We start from the raw sequence: 16,812 nt of genomic DNA on the forward strand, positions 1-16,812 counted from the left end.
CGCCTCCCTCCACTCCTCTCCTCCCCCCTCCGTCCCCCTCCGCCTCCCTCCACTCCTCTCCTCCCCCCTCCGTCCCCCCCTCCGCCTCCCTCCACTCCTCTCCTCCCCCCTCCGTCCCCCCCCTCCGCCTCCCTCCACTCCTCTCCTCCCCCCCTCCGCCCCCCCTCCGCCTCCCTCCACTCCTCTCCTCCCCCCTCCGTCCCCCCCTCCGCCCCCCCTCCGCCTCCCTCCACTCCTCTCCTCCCCCCTCCGTCCCCCCCCTCCGCCTCCCTCCACTCCTCTCCTCCCCCCTCCGTCCCCCCCCTCCGTCCCTCCCTCCGCCCCCCCCTCCGCGCTCTGAGGCCTCGTCCACCCCTGCGAGGCCGGCCAGGCCGGGTCACAGCCCCCGGGGCTCCCGGGGGCCCTGCGGCCGGGGGAGCGCCCCCTCCCCGCACCCCGGCCAGCCCGGGGTCGCCGGGCCCCGGCCCCGCCCGCGCTCAGTGGGCACGCCACCGCCCCCTGCTGTTCCGAGTGGGAACGGTCTCCTCAAGCCGCGCTCAGCCCAGAAGGCGCCTGCGCGGTGGGCGCCGAGGCGGGCGCGGGGAGCACGGGGCGGGACCTGCGGCCGGCCACACGGAGCAGGGGGCGGGGCCTGGGCCCGAGTGGCATGCAAATAGCCCGCGAGAAGGCCGACGATTGGCCGGCGCGGGTAAGGGGCGGGGCCCGCCGAGAGCCCCGGGTGGGCAGGTGCCGGGAGCTGGCTCGCCGGCCGGGCCAGACCGCGCTCCCGCCGATGGTCCCGGGAGATGCCGCTGCTCTGGGCCCTGCTGGCGCTCTGCTGCCTGCGGTGTAGTTCCAGTAAGAGGGGGCGGCGGCCAGGGTGCCCAGGCCGAGCCGCCTGGAGCAGGACCCTCCCGGGAGGCCGTGGCATCGCTGGCCACCCGCGCACCGACCCCTGGGGCCGGGGCCCGGAGGCTGTTGTTGCTATGATTATGATTACTTTTCACGTCCTGTGCCGGTCCTGGGGCTCGAACTCAAGGCCTGGGCGCTGCCCCTGAGCTCTTTTGCTCAAGGCTGGTGCTCTACCATTTGAGCCACAGCGCCACTTCCGACTTTTGGGGTGGTTCGTTGGAGCTCCGAGTCTCACGGACGCCCCTGCCCGGCCGGCTCTGCACGCGACCCTCAGCTCTCAGCCTCCCGAGTCGCTAGGATGACGGGCCTGAGCCCCTGCATCTGGCTCAGATGCTGTCATACCAGCCATAGCCAGCATTTATGAGCTTCCTCTGGTGGGAATGGGGTGGCGAGGAGAAGGCCTGTGTCTAACGATGTGTGTGGGGGTGGCCGTGGGCCTGTGTGCGCGTGTGCGTGATAACGTGTGTGTATCGGGGTGCCATGGGTCAGCTCCCCCCCTCCCCTCAGCTGTGAACCTCCAGCCTCAACTGGCCAGTGTGACCTTCGCCACCAACAACCCTACCCTCACCACCGTGGCCTTGGAGAAGCCTCTGTGTGTGTTTGACAGCTTGGAGCCACTCCCCGGGGACTATGAGGTCTACCTCTACGCCATGGCCGACTCAGGTAGGAATGCTTTCTTCTGGAATGGTCTGTGTCCACTGAGAGGAGGCAGGGGGCACGGCGGGTGTGCGCTCACCCTGTAGTGAGCGGAGCACTGCCAACGGGGTGTGTGTGTGTGTGTGTGAAGGGGTGCTGGGGTTCCAGACATCGGGCCTGGCATCTAGGCTAGAGTGGGAAGTAACTGGCAATTGCCAAGCGCTGAGTACTCCGGGGGCCAGGGGCTGGGCACCCAGCAGGAAGCACAGAGTAAGAATGCAAGCTGCGGGTGTGAGGGGCGGGCGTGTGGAGGAATTCTCTAGTGCTCCCAGAGCTGGAGAACAAATCCAGGGCTCTAGAGTCCTCAGGCTCAAGTCCTTCCAGAAGCTTCCAAGATGGTTCAGGATTGGCTGAGGTGAAGCCAAGCATGGGGACCTGCCCCCTCTGGTCCCTCAGCCCTTCACTCGGAGGAAGTGGGGGTTCCAAGGGAAGGAACCCAAGGGCACCCTCTTCTGCCCATTTCCAATCCTTTATTCTTTTGCCTACCTGCGCCCAAATCTGTCGCTTTTTCTGTCATTTCACAGAAAAGTAGTAGGATGAGTTGCCTGGTAGCACCCCACTAGTAAGGAAGAGACCTGGCATGGCTCCAGAGCCCAGAACAGGGCTGAGGCGGAGGGGAGGGCTTGGGGGTGTCTGCTGAGCGACTGTGTGGGCGCCCAGGATCCTGGTCCCCTGCTCTGCCTCCACAGCCAGCTCCGGCAACGCCTCTGTGCAGGACGACACCAAGGTGCCACTGAGCTCCACGTTTCGGCAAACGCGGGGCGGGAGGACAGGCCCCTACAAAGCTGCGGCCTTTGACCTGACCCCGTGCAGTGACCTGCCCAGTCTGGATGCCATCGGGGATGTGACCCAGGCCTCAGAGATCCTCAGTGCCTATCTGGTCAGGGTGGGCGACAATGGGACCTGTCTGTGGGACCCCAACTTCCGGGGTCTGTGCAACCCACCGCTGTCAGCAGCCACGGCCTACAGGTGGGTGCGGCGCGGGTGTGGAGGGGGCCTGGCCTCGGCCTGGGCCCTGGAAGAGCCGGGGGAGGAGACAGCCAGAGAAACTGTCTTCTCGCAGCTTCGGGGCTGGGACCATCCCAGGGCTCAGGCAGGGCTGGTTTCCTAGGCAACAGTGGTACCTGGAGCTTGAGCTCAAAGCAGCCCTGCAGTCAGCATCCTGAGATTCGTGATTTTTGGGTCACACTGCTCCTCATAAAGGATGCGCAACTGGAGAAGTCACACACCCGAACCCTCCAGATCTGTTCTTTCTTCAGAGATAAGGTCTCACTACACAGCCAAGGCTAGCCTAGAGCTCCCTATGTAGCCTACGCTGGCCTCAAAGTTCCTGTCCTAGCTGAGCAGGCTCACGCCTATAGTCCTGGCTATTCAGGAGGCTGAGATCTGAAGATCAAGGTTCAAAGCCAGCCTATCTCAAATTAACCACCAAAAAAGCTGGAGGTGGAGATGGGGCTCAAAATGGTAGAGCCCTAGTCTTGAGCAATAAAAGCTAAAGGACAGACCCTAGTCCTTGAGTTCAAGTCTCAGGACCGACACTCACACAGTACACACACACGCACACACACACACACACGCACACACACACACACGCACGCACACACACAGAGTTCCCATCCTCTTGCCTCAACCCCCTGAGTGCTGGGACCATACCATCATACCTGGTTTATATGTCAGTGTGTGTGTGTGTGTGTGTGTGTGTGTGTGTGTGTGTGTGTGTGGTGTGGAAACCCAAGACCAATGTATGCCCTTCCACTGAATTACTTCCCAACCCCCTAGGGTCTTTTAAAATTTTTAAGTCTTAGTAAACTACAAGTTATAGACATCTCAGTCTTCAAACTAACCTTTTTGTTTTTGTGCTAGTACTAGGTTTTATTAGCTATTACTTAGCATTTTCTTTTTTTTTTTAATTTAATTTTATTTTATTTGAGAACATACTGTACAGAGGGGTTACAATTACATTGGCAGGATAATGCATACATTTCTTACCAAGCATTGCAGCCTCCTCCTTTGTTTACCCTTCACCTCCCTTCCCAGCCTCCCCCCTCCCCCTTACTTAGCATTTTCATTCAAAGCTAGCACTCTACCACTTGAGAGCCAAACCTCCACTTCTGGCTTTTTGGCAGTTAACTAGAGATACGAGTCTCTTGGAGCCCGGTGCTAGTGACTCATGCCTGTAATCCTAGCTACTCAGGAGACTAAGATCTGAGGATTGTGGTTCAAAGTCAGCCTAGGCAAGAAAGTCTGTGAGACTCTGAAGAGCTGAGGGACAGTGTCCAGGCCTTGAGTTCAAGCCCACGACCAGGAAAAAAAAAAAAAAAACGAGTCTCTTGGATCTGTCTACTGAAGCTGGCTTCAAACCATGGTTCTCGTCTCAGCCTCCTAAGATGAGCCATTGGCCCATCCATCATTGCAATCTGTTCTTGCAGGAGGTTTTAGGAGCTGTGGCTGATTTTCCTGTCTCACCTACTGCTTTCCTGTTGAACAACACTTGTTTGTTTGTTTTTTTTTGGTCAGTCATGGGGCCTGAACTCTGGGCCTGGGCGCTGTCCCTCAGCTATTCAGCTCAAGGCTAGAGCTCTACCACTTGAACCACAGTGTTACTTCTGGCTTTTTCTGTTTATGTGGTGCTGAGGAATCGAACCCAGGGCCTCATGCATACAAGGCAAGCGCTCTACCACTGAGCCACCTTCCCAGCCCCTGAACAACACTTGTTTGTAGATTCTTGCCCCTAATTGTAGCTTTGACCCGAGGCCAGTGGGGCTGGTGATGGCTATGGCTCCCTCGCGACCCCAGGGACCAGGCGTGCGTGGAATAGCGGAAGGCAGAGCTGCCAGGACAGCCTGTGAGTCCACACCCAGAGGTGAGACACGTGTGTCCGTAAGATGAGCAGGGGTCTCCCAGAAGGACCACCTAGAACTGCTGCCCAACCGCGAGGGCTTCCCAGAGGAGGTCCAGCCACGCTGGAGAAGGAGCCAGAGGGTAGAATGTGGCCACATCCAGCGTCCTTCTGCTGTCTGGAGGCCACTTAACAGCTGCCTCCTGGAACTCCCCTTTCCTGACCTCTGTGGTCCTTCTGCCCCCTACTGCCTGAGTCAAGGTGGATAGATGGATGCATGAGTATGTGGATGGATGAATGAGTGGATGGGTGGAGGGATGGATGGATGAATGAATGGATGGATGGTTGGATGGATGGTTGGATGGATGAATGGTTGGATGGATGGATGGATGAGTGGATGGATGAATGAGTGGATGGATGAATGGATGGATGGATGAGTGGATGGGTGGATGGATGGATTGGTGGATGGATGAATGAGTAGATGGGTGGATGGATGGATGAATGAATGGATGGATGGTTGGATGGATGGATGGGTGGATGGGAGTCTTGTTCTGTCTTCTTCCAGGTTCAAGTATGTCCTGGTCAACATGTCCACAGGCTTGGTAGAGGACCAGACTCTGTGGTCGGATCCCATCTACACCAACAGGCGTAAGTGATAGCGGTGAGCTCACAGGAGCCCCAGGGGACCCAGGCGGGCCGGGCCAGGCATGGACTAGCTGTTCTTGAGGTTCGGCCACCGGCCCAGGGCGTGCAACGCCTTTTGGAATCGCTTCATTGCCCAGTGCTGGTGGCTCATGCTGCCGTCCCAGCCACTCCGCAGAGCAAGATCCGAGAACTCACAGGCCAAGCCAGCCTAGCAAAAAAGTCCCTCAGACCTTCTATCTAACCACCACAAACCTAGAAGTGGAGCTGTCACTCAAGTGGTAGAATACCAGCCTTGAGCAAATAAAGGCAAGCAAAAGCAAGTGGCCCTGAGTATGGGCATGTGTGTGCGCGCAAGCATACACACACACACACACACACACACACACAGATTCACTTGAATTCTCCGCTCCTGCCTTCCTTCACTGGCCCTGGCTTTGCTTAACTGTTTACAACTTGTAATCATCCATGTCGCAGAAGGCAGGAGCCGGTTTATACCTGAACACTGCCAAAAAGGAAAGAGGCCTGAACACACAGGAGACAGTCCGAGCAAACAAGCCTGAGGGAGAGGAGCTGCGGGTTCACTCCGCGTCTTAGGCAGCCATCTCGGGAGGCGGCGGCAGAGCTGGCTGCGGGGTAACCAGCCCGCCGCCCTCTGCAGCCAGCTCCTGTCTGGGCATCGACACGTGGCCAGGCCGGCGTAGCGGGGGCATGATCGTCATCACGTCCATCCTGGGCTCCCTGCCCTTCTTCCTGCTCGTGGGCTTTGCCGGCGCCATCATCCTCAGCTTCGTGTGAGTGCCGCCCAGCGGGCAGGGCCGGGTACAGGGCTGCGGGGACGGGCGAGCCTGTAGGACAGACTCAGTGTCTGGGTCACTAGGCAGAGCAGGGGTGGGGGCAGGAGCTGGCTCCCCTCGGGGGGTGGATCTGGAGAAAGGAAACTGAGTTGGGGGCCTCGGGCCGTGTCCTTTCCCCGGTTGGTTGGGGCTCAGCTCCCGCCCTGTGGGAAGATGGGCCTTTTGGACCTCGGCTCTTGGGGTGGGGATTCCTCAGTGGCAGAGCGCTTACATCCCACGCAGGAGGCTCTGGGTTTGACGTGACTTGGGACAGGGCGCCCAGCTGGTCCTCGGCTCCTGGTGCTGGAAAGCAGACAGTACACTCCAAACCTCACAGCGGCCACAGTCCCGGGGACAGTACACTCCAAACCTCACAGCGGCCACAGTCCCGGGGACAGTACACTCCAAACCTCACAGTGGCCACGGTCGCAGACAGTACACTCTAAACCTCACAGCAGCCACGGTCCCGGGGACAGTACACTCCAAACCTCACAGCGGCCACGGTCACGGACAGTACACTCTAAACCTCACAGCGGCCACGGTCACGGACAGTACACTCCAAACCTCACAGCGGCCACGGTCACGGACAGTACACTCTAAACCTCACAGCGGCCACGGTCCCGGACAGTACACTCCAAACCTCACAGCGGCCACGGTCCCGGGGACAGTATACTCCAAACCTCACAGCGGCCACGGTCACGGGGAGCTTTCTCCATAGAGCCCTCAGCTCCGTTTTCCAAGTCTTTTAATGCACCTAGTTGCAGTTCATGTAGGGAAACTGAGGCCGGGTGCCCCCAAAGTCACCGTCTAGAGTCGGAGCCCAGAGCTGGGGCCCAAACCTAGGTCTCCTGGCTCCATGGACCAGGAAAGATGGAGTGGAGCGTGGTGAGAAGGGGGATGGGGGGGAGCCCCAAGGGCTGTGAGGGCTGAGGGGGGCTGTGAGGGCTGAGGGGGGGCTGGGAGGGCTGAGGGGGGCTGTGAGGGCTGAGGGGGGGCTGGGAGGGCTGGGGGGGCTGTGAGGGCTGAGCGGGGGCTGTGAGGGCTGAGCGGGGCTGTGAGGGCTGAGGGGGGGCTGGGAGGGCTGGGGGGGCTGTGAGGGCTGAGGGGGGGCTGTGAGGGCTGAGGGGGGCTGTAAGGGCTGAGGGGGGGCTGAGGGGGGCTGAGGGGGGCTGGGAGGGCTGAGGGGGGATGGGAGGGCTGAGGGGGGCTGGGAGGGCTGAGGGGGGCTGGGAGGGCTGAGGGGGGGCTGTGAGGGCTGAGGGGGGCTGGGAGGGCTGAGCGGGGATGGGAGGGCTGAGGGGGGGCTGGGAGGGCTGAGTGGGGGCTGTGAGGGCTGAGGGGGGATGGGAGGGCTGAGCGGGGATGGGAGGGCTGAGGAGGGGCTGGGAGGGCTGAGGGGGGCTGTGAGGGCTGAGCGGGGGCTGAGCGGGGGCTGTGAGGGCTGAGGGGGGATGGGAGGGCTGAGCGGGGGCTGTGAGGGCTGAGGGGGGATGGGAGAGCTGAGCGGGGGCTGGGAGGGCTGAGGGGGGGCTGTGAGGGCTGAGGGGGGGCTGTGAGGGCTGAGGGGGGCTGGGAGGGCTGAGGGGGGCTGGGAGGGCTGAGGGGGGATGGGAGGGCTGAGCGGGGGCTGTGAGGGCTGAGGGGGGGCTGTGAGGGCTGAGGGGGGCTGTGAGGGCTGAGGGGGGATGGGAGGGCTGAGGGGGGCTGGGAGGGCTGAGGGGGGATGGGAGGGCTGAGCGGGGGCTGTGAGGGCTGAGGGGGGATGGGAGGGCTGAGCGGGGGCTGTGAGGGCTGAGGGGGGGCTGTGAGGGCTGAGGGGGGGCTGTGAGGGCTGAGGGGGGGCTGTGAGGGCTGAGGGGGGGCTGTGAGGGCTGAGCGGGGATGGGAGGGCTGAGGAGGGGCTGGGAGGGCTGAGGGGGGCTGTGAGGGCTGAGCGGGGGCTGAGCGGGGGCTGTGAGGGCTGAGGGGGGATGGGAGGGCTGAGCGGGGGCTGTGAGGGCTGAGGGGGGATGGGAGAGCTGAGCGGGGGCTGGGAGGGCTGAGGGGGGGCTGTGAGGGCTGAGGGGGGCCGTGAGGGCTGAGGGGGGCTGGGAGGGCTGAGGGGGGCTGTGAGGGCTGAGGGGGGCTGGGAGGGCTGAGGGGGGCTGTGAGGGCTGAGGGGGGATGGGAGGGCTGAGGGGGGCTGTGAGGGCTGAGGGGGGATGGGAGGGCTGAGCGGGGGCTGGGAGGGCTGAGGGGGGGCTGTGAGGGCTGAGGGGGGGCTGTGAGGGCTGAGGGGGGCTGTGAGGGCTGAGGGGGGCTGGGAGGGCTGAGGGGGGATGGGAGGGCTGAGGGGGGATGGGAGGGCTGAGGGGGGCTGTGAGGGCTGAGGGGGGATGGGAGGGCTGAGGGGGGCTGTGAGGGCTGAGCGGGGGCTGTGAGGGCTGAGCGGGGGCTGTGAGGGCTGAGGGGGGTGGGCGAGGGGGTACAGTTGCTTCTCCAAGCAGGTGAAATGGACTGCGGGGTAGGGAAAGGTGGGGTCAGCTGGGAGCTGGGGAGCGGGTCCTTTACAGGTGACATCATCGCCACGCCCACTGCCTGAGCCTGTGAGCCGTCAGATGGCCGGGACGTGTCCCCCCTCCCTTCCTGCTTGACCCCATCCTCCTAGGTCTCCCCTTCATCTCCCCACCTTCCCTTCCTGCTTGGCTGGACCCCGGCCCTCCCTCGGGACGGGGCTCGCCACCTCCTCCCCCAGGAAGCCCTCCTGGGACTCGGGACTCGGCTTGGCCTGGAGCAGCCTCAGTGGTGAACGCCGCTCCTGCTCTGTCTCCCAGACTGCCTTGGTGCTTTGGGGACCTGTGGCCACGAGCCGGCCACTCCGCTCACACTGAAAACAGAAGCAAGTGTTCACTCGCGTAGTCCCAGAGGTTGACGTGCTTCATTGCCAGGAATGAACGCTCGGTGCGCCCCTGTGATGCGGTGCTGTTGTACCCGCGCTTGCCCTGCTCTGCCCTAACTGTGGCTCTCTCTACCTTTGGCCAGGGACATGGGCGGTTCTGCTGGGGAGACCGCGCACGACTCTCAGATCACCCAGGAGGCCGTCCCCAAGTCCCTGGGGACCTCGGAGCCTTCCTACACATCTGTGAACCGGGGACCACCTCTGGACAGGGCGGAGGTGTACCCTAGCAAGCTCCCAGACTGAAGCCCGCCTGGCCTCGCCTGGCCTCGCCCCTCCCGGCTGGCCTGGCCCGGCAACCCGCCCGGAAGGCGCCGAGCAGGCCGGGTTGGTCCTACTGCAGGAAAACACTTCATAAAACCTTCCCAAGAAAACCAGTTCAGTTGTAATGTGCATCGTGGATGGTGAATAGGAACGAAGGAGCCGTTCGTGTTCTCGGGGAGGGGTGGACGATCTCTGTGGAGACTGTGGAGGTGAAGCCGGGCACCAGTGGCTCACACCTGTAATCCTAGCTACACAGGAGGCTGCTGGCTGAGGATCATAGTTCAAAGCCAACCAGGGCAGACAACTTCCAAAGTCTCATATGTCCAACTAAGTAGCAAGAAGCTAGAAGTGGAGGTAAGGCTGAAGCGGTAGAGCACCTGCCTTGAGTGGAAAAAGCTAAGGAGAACGCCTAGGCCCTAAGTCCTGGCAGGGGTCGGGCCTCGGGATGAGCCTGGGCCCTAAGTCCTGGCAGGGGTCGGGCCTTGGGATGAGCCTGGGCCTAAGTCCTGGCAGGGGTCGGGCCTCGGGATGAGCCTGGGCCTAAGTCCTGGCAGGGGTCGGGCCTCGGGATGAGCCTGGGCCCTAAGTCCTGGCAGGGATCGGGCCTCGGGATGAGCCTGGGCCCTAAGTCCTGGCAGGGGTCGGGCCTCGGGATGAGCCTGGGCCTAAGTCCTGGCAGGGATCGGGCCTCGGGATGAGCCTGGGCCCTCAGGGTGACATCATAGCGAATGGGATCCAGTCCTTACAGAAAAGACCGCAGAGGAAGGCAGAGCCCTCCTGGTCTCTCGTGACCTCTGTGACCTCTGCAGCCTCAGAGTGGCAGGGGTGGGGCGGGGTAGGAAGCGGGGGGGCCCTCATCAGAACCCCCCTGTGCTACACTTCCAGTTTCCAGACCCTGGGAGGTAAATCTGGTTTTCGTTTGTTTTGTATGGGGGTTTAAACTCAGGTCTGGCATTTACTGGGCAGGTCCTCTTCCCGTTGAGCCGTGCCTCTGACACGGTTTGCTTCTAGCCTGGGCCTGCTCTGCCTGTGTCAGACTTCCGGTGGTAGTTAGGAGAGTGGGTGTGCACCCTGGTGCCCAGCTCTCTGTTGAGATTAGGTCTTGGTGAGCTCTAATGCCCAGGCTGGCCTCAAATGACCATCCTCCCAACCTCGGCCTCTCAACTGCTAGGATTACAAGCATGAGCCACCAGTGGCTTTCTTTTCTCCGCGCTGGATGCCTGCAGCTCTTTGTTAGGGCATCCTGACGTGGGCAGAGGGTGCTTTGAAGGGAGGCAGAGCAGGAAAGGCACGAGTAAAGCCGTGGGAAGAGCGGCCTAAAGTCAGGCAGCAGGAGGGAGAGCAGGGGCAGCGCGGGCAGGGGCAGCACGTGTCAGCCAGAGGGGCAGCGTCCCTGGGTGGAGAAGAGGGCGCTGGCCCCCAAAGTCCCCTGGGCAGAGATTCCCCTGGCCTCTGTCTCTGTGTTACCACCCCCACCCCCACCCCGCCCCCGAGGGAGAGGACCGCCGCTCAGCTCCCAGCCTTCCCGGGCTGAGGCTCCAGCTGGGCCTGACCAGCTGCTTGGAGTCCTGTCCTTGGTACAGGCCTGTTTCATGACATGCCTGTGTTTACTTTGTATTTGTGGTGAAGTTCACCTCGCACATAATTGCCATTCTTTTCGTTTGATGGAGACAGAATCATGCCTCGTAGCCCACACTGCCCTGGAAGCTCCCACCTCCCAAGGGTTGGTATTAGGTGTATGCGCACCTGTACCCAGGCTTTTCTATGTCTTCTCCGATTCTAGGGCCTGGGCGTGCAGGACGCAGAGGTGGTGGCAAGGGGTCAGCCTGGGCTGCACGGTGAGATCAGATCTGAAAAAGCAAGCAAGCTGGGGACCAGTGGCTCATGCCTGTCACCCCAGCTACTCAGGAGACTGAGAGCTGAGGACCACTGATGAAAGTCAGCCCAGGCAGGAAAGCCTGTGGGACACTTATCTCTAGTGAACCACCAGAAAACTGGAAGTGGTGCTGTGGCTCAAAGTGGTAGAGCGCTAGCCTTGAGTGAAAAAGCTCAGGGACAGTGTCCAGACCCAGAGTTCAAGCCCCAGGACAATTAAAGAAAAGGACACACACAAAAAAAGACCCCAAACAAAAAACCAGCAAACAAAGAAGCAAATCAGTTATGCTGGGGATTAAGCCTAGGGCTCGAGGATAAGAGGCCAGCACCCTACCACTGGGCTATACACTTAGCCCCAGATTAACATTTTTGTGTGAGTGCGTGCAGATCCTGGGGCTTGAAGTCAGGGCCTGCATAGTCCCTGAGCTTTGGTGCTCCAGACTAGTGCTCTACTACTTTAGCCACACCTCCATTTCTAGCTTTTTGGTGGTTAACTGGAGTCTCATGGACTTCCCTGCCCGGGCTGGATTTGAACCATAATTCTCAGCTTGCTGAGTAGTAGGATTGCAGGTATGAGCCACCAGCTCCAGGATCCCAAATCAACCCTTTTTTTTTTTTTTTTTGTCGGTCGTGGGGCTTGAACTCTGGGCCTGGGCACTGTCCCTCAGCTCTTCAGCTCAAGGCGAGCGCTCTACCATTTGAGCTACAGCGCCACTTCCGGTTTTCTGGTGGTTTATTGGAGATAGGAGTCTCACAGTCTCTCCTGCCCGGGCTGGCTTTTGAACCGCGATCCTCAGATCTCAGCCTCCTGAGTAGCTAGGATTACAGGCGTGAGCCACCAGCGCCCGGCAACCCTTTTATATGGTACAGTTCGATGGCATTTAGTCCATGCAGCATACATGCAAACACCACTCTATCCAGTTCTGAAATGTTCCGACCACCTCATGCCAGTGAGTCCTTGCCCAGCTCTCCTCTCCTGCCCCTAACAACCACATAGATGTACCTGTCTGCAGTTGCGCATACAGGTCAGACAGCACCTGGTCCACTTAGCATCCTGTCCTCTATTCCCCTCACTTCCTTTGTCTTTTCCCTTCCCTCCCTCCCTCCCTCCCTCCCTCCCTCCCTCCCTCCCTCCCTCCCTCCTTACTTGTTTCCTTCCTTCTCCCAGCCAGCCCCAGCCTCATGTTTTCAAGTACAGTCACATTTTATATTGGGATCAGGGCTTCTTTCCTTTTCATAGTAGAGTAATGCCCCATTACATGGATGGACCACATTTTCTCATGTACACCTCCATGTTTTGGCTATTATGAACAGTGCTGCTGTAGACATTTGTGTACACATCTGTCTCTTTAGCTACCGGCCTTCGAGGTGGAGCTTCGAGGTCACAGGGAAATTCTGTTTAATTTCTGAGGGGCCGCCACGCTGCTTCCGCAGTAGCTGCCGCTTTCCGTTGAGCTGTGTTGAGCTCACTTATCCTAGAGCCCAGTGGTTGCTCTGGGGACACCCCAAGCCTGTTCCACGGATTTGTACCCGTGTGTGTGTGTGTGTGTGTGTGTGTGTGTGTGTGTGTGTATGCATCTTTCCAGACTGAAAAACAAGACCCTTAGCAGGGTTGGAAAAGTTCTGAGATACCGATGTTTCACACAGGAACAGGGACATCAGCTGGAAAGGATCGGGCAAGGCAAGGTTTGACTTCTGCAGAAGGGGGTGGTTCTGATAAAACTCTAAATAGCAAGCACAGGAAAACAGGTTACAGTCCTTTCTTTGGGCCGATCAGAACTTAGGTCCACAATCTCGTGTGACTGGCTAGCTTGCCAGGGGTTGAACAGTCCGGGTGACCGACCCAAACCAGGCACCAGGCCAAAGCAGCCGGCGTGACAGAGCAGATTCACGTCCCCACAGCTCACCATCATTTGGGTGCTTGCTGGGCTCCTTTCGGGCTGGCCTGGCTAGTCAAGGCTCCGGGGACCGGCAAGGGCTAGCCGCTCTCAGACCTCGCACACACCCCACAAAGGGACCCAGTTGCTGGAACACCGATGAGCAAACGTGTCAGCACCAGGAGTAAGTGAGCAAAAGCACCATTTCTCCAGCCGTGCACTCAACGGCCCTGGACTCAGGTGGCAAGGGAGTTGAGCCCCCTCTTCCACCCCAGCGAAGGCTGCTGGTCCTGCGACTAACGCGCGCCTCTCGAAAGCCAGGCAGGGCTGATGAAGACCCTGGAGTGAGCGCCTTCACCGACGGCAGCCTCAGTTTCATTTGTAACATGGGGGTCATGAATGGATCCCACCTGCCCTGCGATCAGGAAGGGAAGTGGACCTTTCCCTCCCTCATACCACTCTTTTTTTTTTTTTGTGGGTCGTGGGGCTTGAACTCTGGGCCTGGGCACTGTCCCCCAGCTCTTCAGCTCAAGGCTAGCGCTCTACCACTTGAGCCACAGCGCCACTTCCAGTTTGCTGGTGGTTTTGTGGAGATCAGAGTCTCCCAGACTTTCTTGCCTGGGCTGGCTTTGAACCATGAGCCTCAGACCTCAGCCCCCTGAGTAGCTAGGATGACAGGCGTGAGCCACCAGCGTCTTACCCTCATACCCTGTTGATTGGCCTGTCGGCGCTCAAAGCTGGCACTCTACCTCTTGAACCAGAGCTCCATGTCCAGCTTTGTGTTCATGAAATGTAGTCCCATGATCTTTTCTCCTGGGCTGGTTTTGAATTATGATTCTCAGATCTCAACTTCCCGAGTAGTTATGTTTACAGCAGTGAGCCACCAGCTACTGGCTGGGTCATTATTTCAATTCTGCTTCTGGAGAAGGGGAGCGATCTGATCTGACCCCAGATTCCTCCTGTTCTGGGGTGCAGCCTGGTCACTGTAAGTAATCATCCTTCCATCAGTGCAGGCAATCGACCCCAAGGTGACTCTTAGTTTGTTAGGGGTATTTTCTGCCCTTTGATATAAAGATGTGACTGATGAGCCCTGTCTTTCCTGGAACTCAGCGGGATTGCAAAGTGACTGTGGAGAGAATGGCTTAGAGCAAAGACAAATAGAAAAGGAGGCAGAGCGGTCGGGCTCTTCTCTCGGGCTCTTCTCTGGCTTTTAGATAAGTTGTGGCCCAGGAGGGAGTCTGGGCTTTCCCGCAGAAGCTGTTTATGGACCTGTTACAAACACATTTTCAATAGACTGGAAGTGGGGCGTTTTCAGGGCGAGCCTTTCGGGTTTGGGTCCTTACGAAGATTGCCTGTGAGAAATTGCGACCCGCGGTCCAGCCCCCAGGACTGAGGCCCGTCAGAAGGGAAGTGTTAATTACGGACCCTCTTTCCTCTCAGAGTCTTGTGCCTCCTCCCAGAAGGGTCACCGGCGCTGTCTATTTAACATTTTTCCTTGAAAGGCTGGAGGCCTGGAAGAATGCTCCACTTGAGGTTTGCTTTATGTATCCTCATTCCTTATGGCCGGCGGCTCCTATCACCCGTCAGCTTCTAAAAACAGGGTGTCTAGCTTATTATTCTTGACCTGTGAGAACTCTCTCCATATCTCTAGATTAGCTCTTTGGCAAGTCGTGCTTTGCATTTCTCTTAGGGTAAGCTTTGCTTTTTATCAGCACGGATACTGCCTGCTCCCTGCCCCCCCCCCCCCCGCCATTGGTCAGCTCCTCAGGGGCTGGGCTGGTTTCTTGTGGGGGTTCTCAGTGCCCACACAGAGGCCATTCTGCCCACTTGTTCAGTGCCCTACTGTCCTAGCCCCTCCCTCTTCCAGCCAGCAGTAGGGAGGCTGGATGGGCAGAGCTGACAGCAGAGAGATTTTCCCAAGGTGCTATTCACCCCTCCCCTCTACCTCTACCTCCCCTCTCCACCACTGCCCAGCGCTGGCTTCCCAGCCCTGCCAGCCTGCCAGCCTGCCTAGGGGCAGGGAGGAGTTTCTGCAGGAGCTGGACGCGTGTGGGTGTGCTGCTTTTTCGTGGATATTTACAGCCCTACATTAAATAAGCCGAAGTGCCAGGTTTTGGGGTGCTTTAAAGGCCTGCATTCCTCTGCTGTAGTTTTATGGTCTTTCTCCTCCTCCCCCAATTTACTGGATGGTGAAATTTCTAAAACCAGCCTTTTTGTTGTTGTTGTTGTTGGTTGTGGGGCCTGGGCGCTGTCCCTTAGCTCTTCAGTTCAAGGCTAGTGCTCTACAACTAGAGCCACAGTGTCATTTCTGGTTTTCAGGTGGTTAATAGGAGATAAAGAGTTTCAGGGACTTTCCTGCCCCAGGCTGGCTTTGAACTGTGATCCTCAGATCTCAGCCTCCTGAGTAGCTGGGATTACAGGCAAGAACCAGCACGCTGGGCTTAAAACCAGCTTAAGGTCCCAAAATGCAGAACTTTGAGTTGGGGAGGATGGGGAGGAGAGGGGACAGGTTTATTCAGGTGGACTGGGGGCGGGGGGGGGGGGTAGGTTTATTGGGAGGGCTGTGGGCAGGTTTATTGGGTAGGCTGGGGGGTGGAGGGGGCTGATTTATTGGGTGGGCTGGTGGGGAGGGGGGACAGGCTTATTGGGTGAGCTGGGGGAGGGCAGGGGGCAGGTATTGGGTGGCTGGGGGAGGGCAGGGGCAGGGTTATTGGGGGGCTGGGTTGCGGGGCAGGTGTATTGGGCGCTGAGGGTGCAGGGCAGGGTTACTGGGTGGCTGGGTGCGGGGCAGTTGTATTGGGGGGCTGGGGTGCGGGGCAGGGTTACTGGGGTGCGGGGCAGGGTTACTGGGGTGCGGGGCAGGGTTACTGGGGGGCTGGGTGCGGCAGGTCCCCTCTCCATCGGAGTCGCCCGCGGAAGGCCGGCCGGCCGAGCGAGGAATCAGCGCTGAGCGCGGCTCTGGCGGGGCCGGGCCGACGCGGGGGGGGGGGGGGGCGGCCTGGGGGCGGCGCGGCGGCTGGGGACCGGGCTCGGAGGGGGGGGAGCCGGCGGGGCGCGGCGGCTGGGACCCGGGCTCGGAGGGAGGGGAGCCGGCGGGGCGGGCTCGGAGGGAGGGGAGCCGGCGGGGCGGGGCGGGGCGGGGCGGGGCGGGCTCGGAGGGAGGGGAGCCGGCGGGGCGGGGCGGGCCCGGGCTCGGAGGGAGGGGAGCCGGCGGGGCGGGGCGGGCTCGGAGGGAGGGGAGCCGGCGGGGCGGGGCGGGGCGGGCTCGGAGGGAGGGGAGCCGGCGGGGCGGGGCGGGGCGGGGCGGGGCGGGCCCGGGCTCGGAGGGAGGGGAGCCGGCGGGGCGGGGCGGGGCGGGGCGGGGCGGGCCCGGGCTCGGAGGGAGGGGAGCCGGCGGGGCGGGGCGGGCTCGGAGGGAGGGGAGCCGGCGGGGCGGGGCGGGGCGGGGCGGGCCCGGGCTCGGAGGGAGGGGAGCCGGCGGGGCGGGGCGGGGCGGGCTCGGAGGGAGGGGAGCCGGCGGGGCGGGGCGGGCCCGGGCTCGGAGGGAGGGGAGCCGGCGGGGCGGGGCGGGCTCGGAGGGAGGGGAGCCGGCGGGGCGGGGCGGGCTCGGAGGGAGGGGAGCCGGCGGGGCGGGCTCGGAGGGAGGGGAGCCGGCGGGGCGGGGCGGGCCCGGGCTCGGAGGGAGGGGAGCCGGCGGGGCGGGGCGGGCCCGGGCTCGGAGGGAGGGGAGCCGGCGGGGCGGGGCGGGCCCGGGCTCGGAGGGAGGGGAGCCGGCGGGGCGGGGCGGGCCCGGGCTCGGAGGGAGGGGAGCCGGCGGGGCGGGGCGGGCTCGGAGGGAGGGGAGCCGGCGGGGCGGGCTCGGAGGGAGGGGAGCCGGCGGGGCGGGCTCGGAGGGAGGGGAGCCGGCGGGGCGGGGCGGGCCCGGGCTCGGAGGGAGGGGAGCCGGCGGGGCGGGGC

General features: G+C 61.4%; 1 protein-coding gene across 1 annotated transcript; it reads left to right on the forward strand.

Annotated features, from left to right (window-relative positions):
* Positions 1 to 719: 719 nt before the first annotated feature.
* On the forward strand, positions 720 to 9,203 carry LOC138822001 (uroplakin-3a-like). Its single transcript, XM_070014511.1, has 6 exons — positions 720 to 837; positions 1,399 to 1,554; positions 2,277 to 2,556; positions 4,992 to 5,074; positions 5,730 to 5,862; positions 8,926 to 9,203. Exons 1-6 carry the CDS (start codon positions 786 to 788, stop codon positions 9,083 to 9,085), a joined length of 864 nt encoding a protein of 287 aa, XP_069870612.1. The 5' UTR covers positions 720 to 785; the 3' UTR covers positions 9,086 to 9,203.
* The last annotated feature ends 7,609 nt before the right edge of the window (positions 9,204 to 16,812 follow it).

Source organism: Dipodomys merriami, unplaced genomic scaffold (genome assembly GCF_024711535.1).
Source record: "Dipodomys merriami isolate MVZ:Mamm:240054 unplaced genomic scaffold, mDipMer1.0.p SCAF_970, whole genome shotgun sequence".
In the NCBI taxonomy this organism is placed as follows: domain Eukaryota; kingdom Metazoa; phylum Chordata; class Mammalia; order Rodentia; family Heteromyidae; genus Dipodomys; species Dipodomys merriami.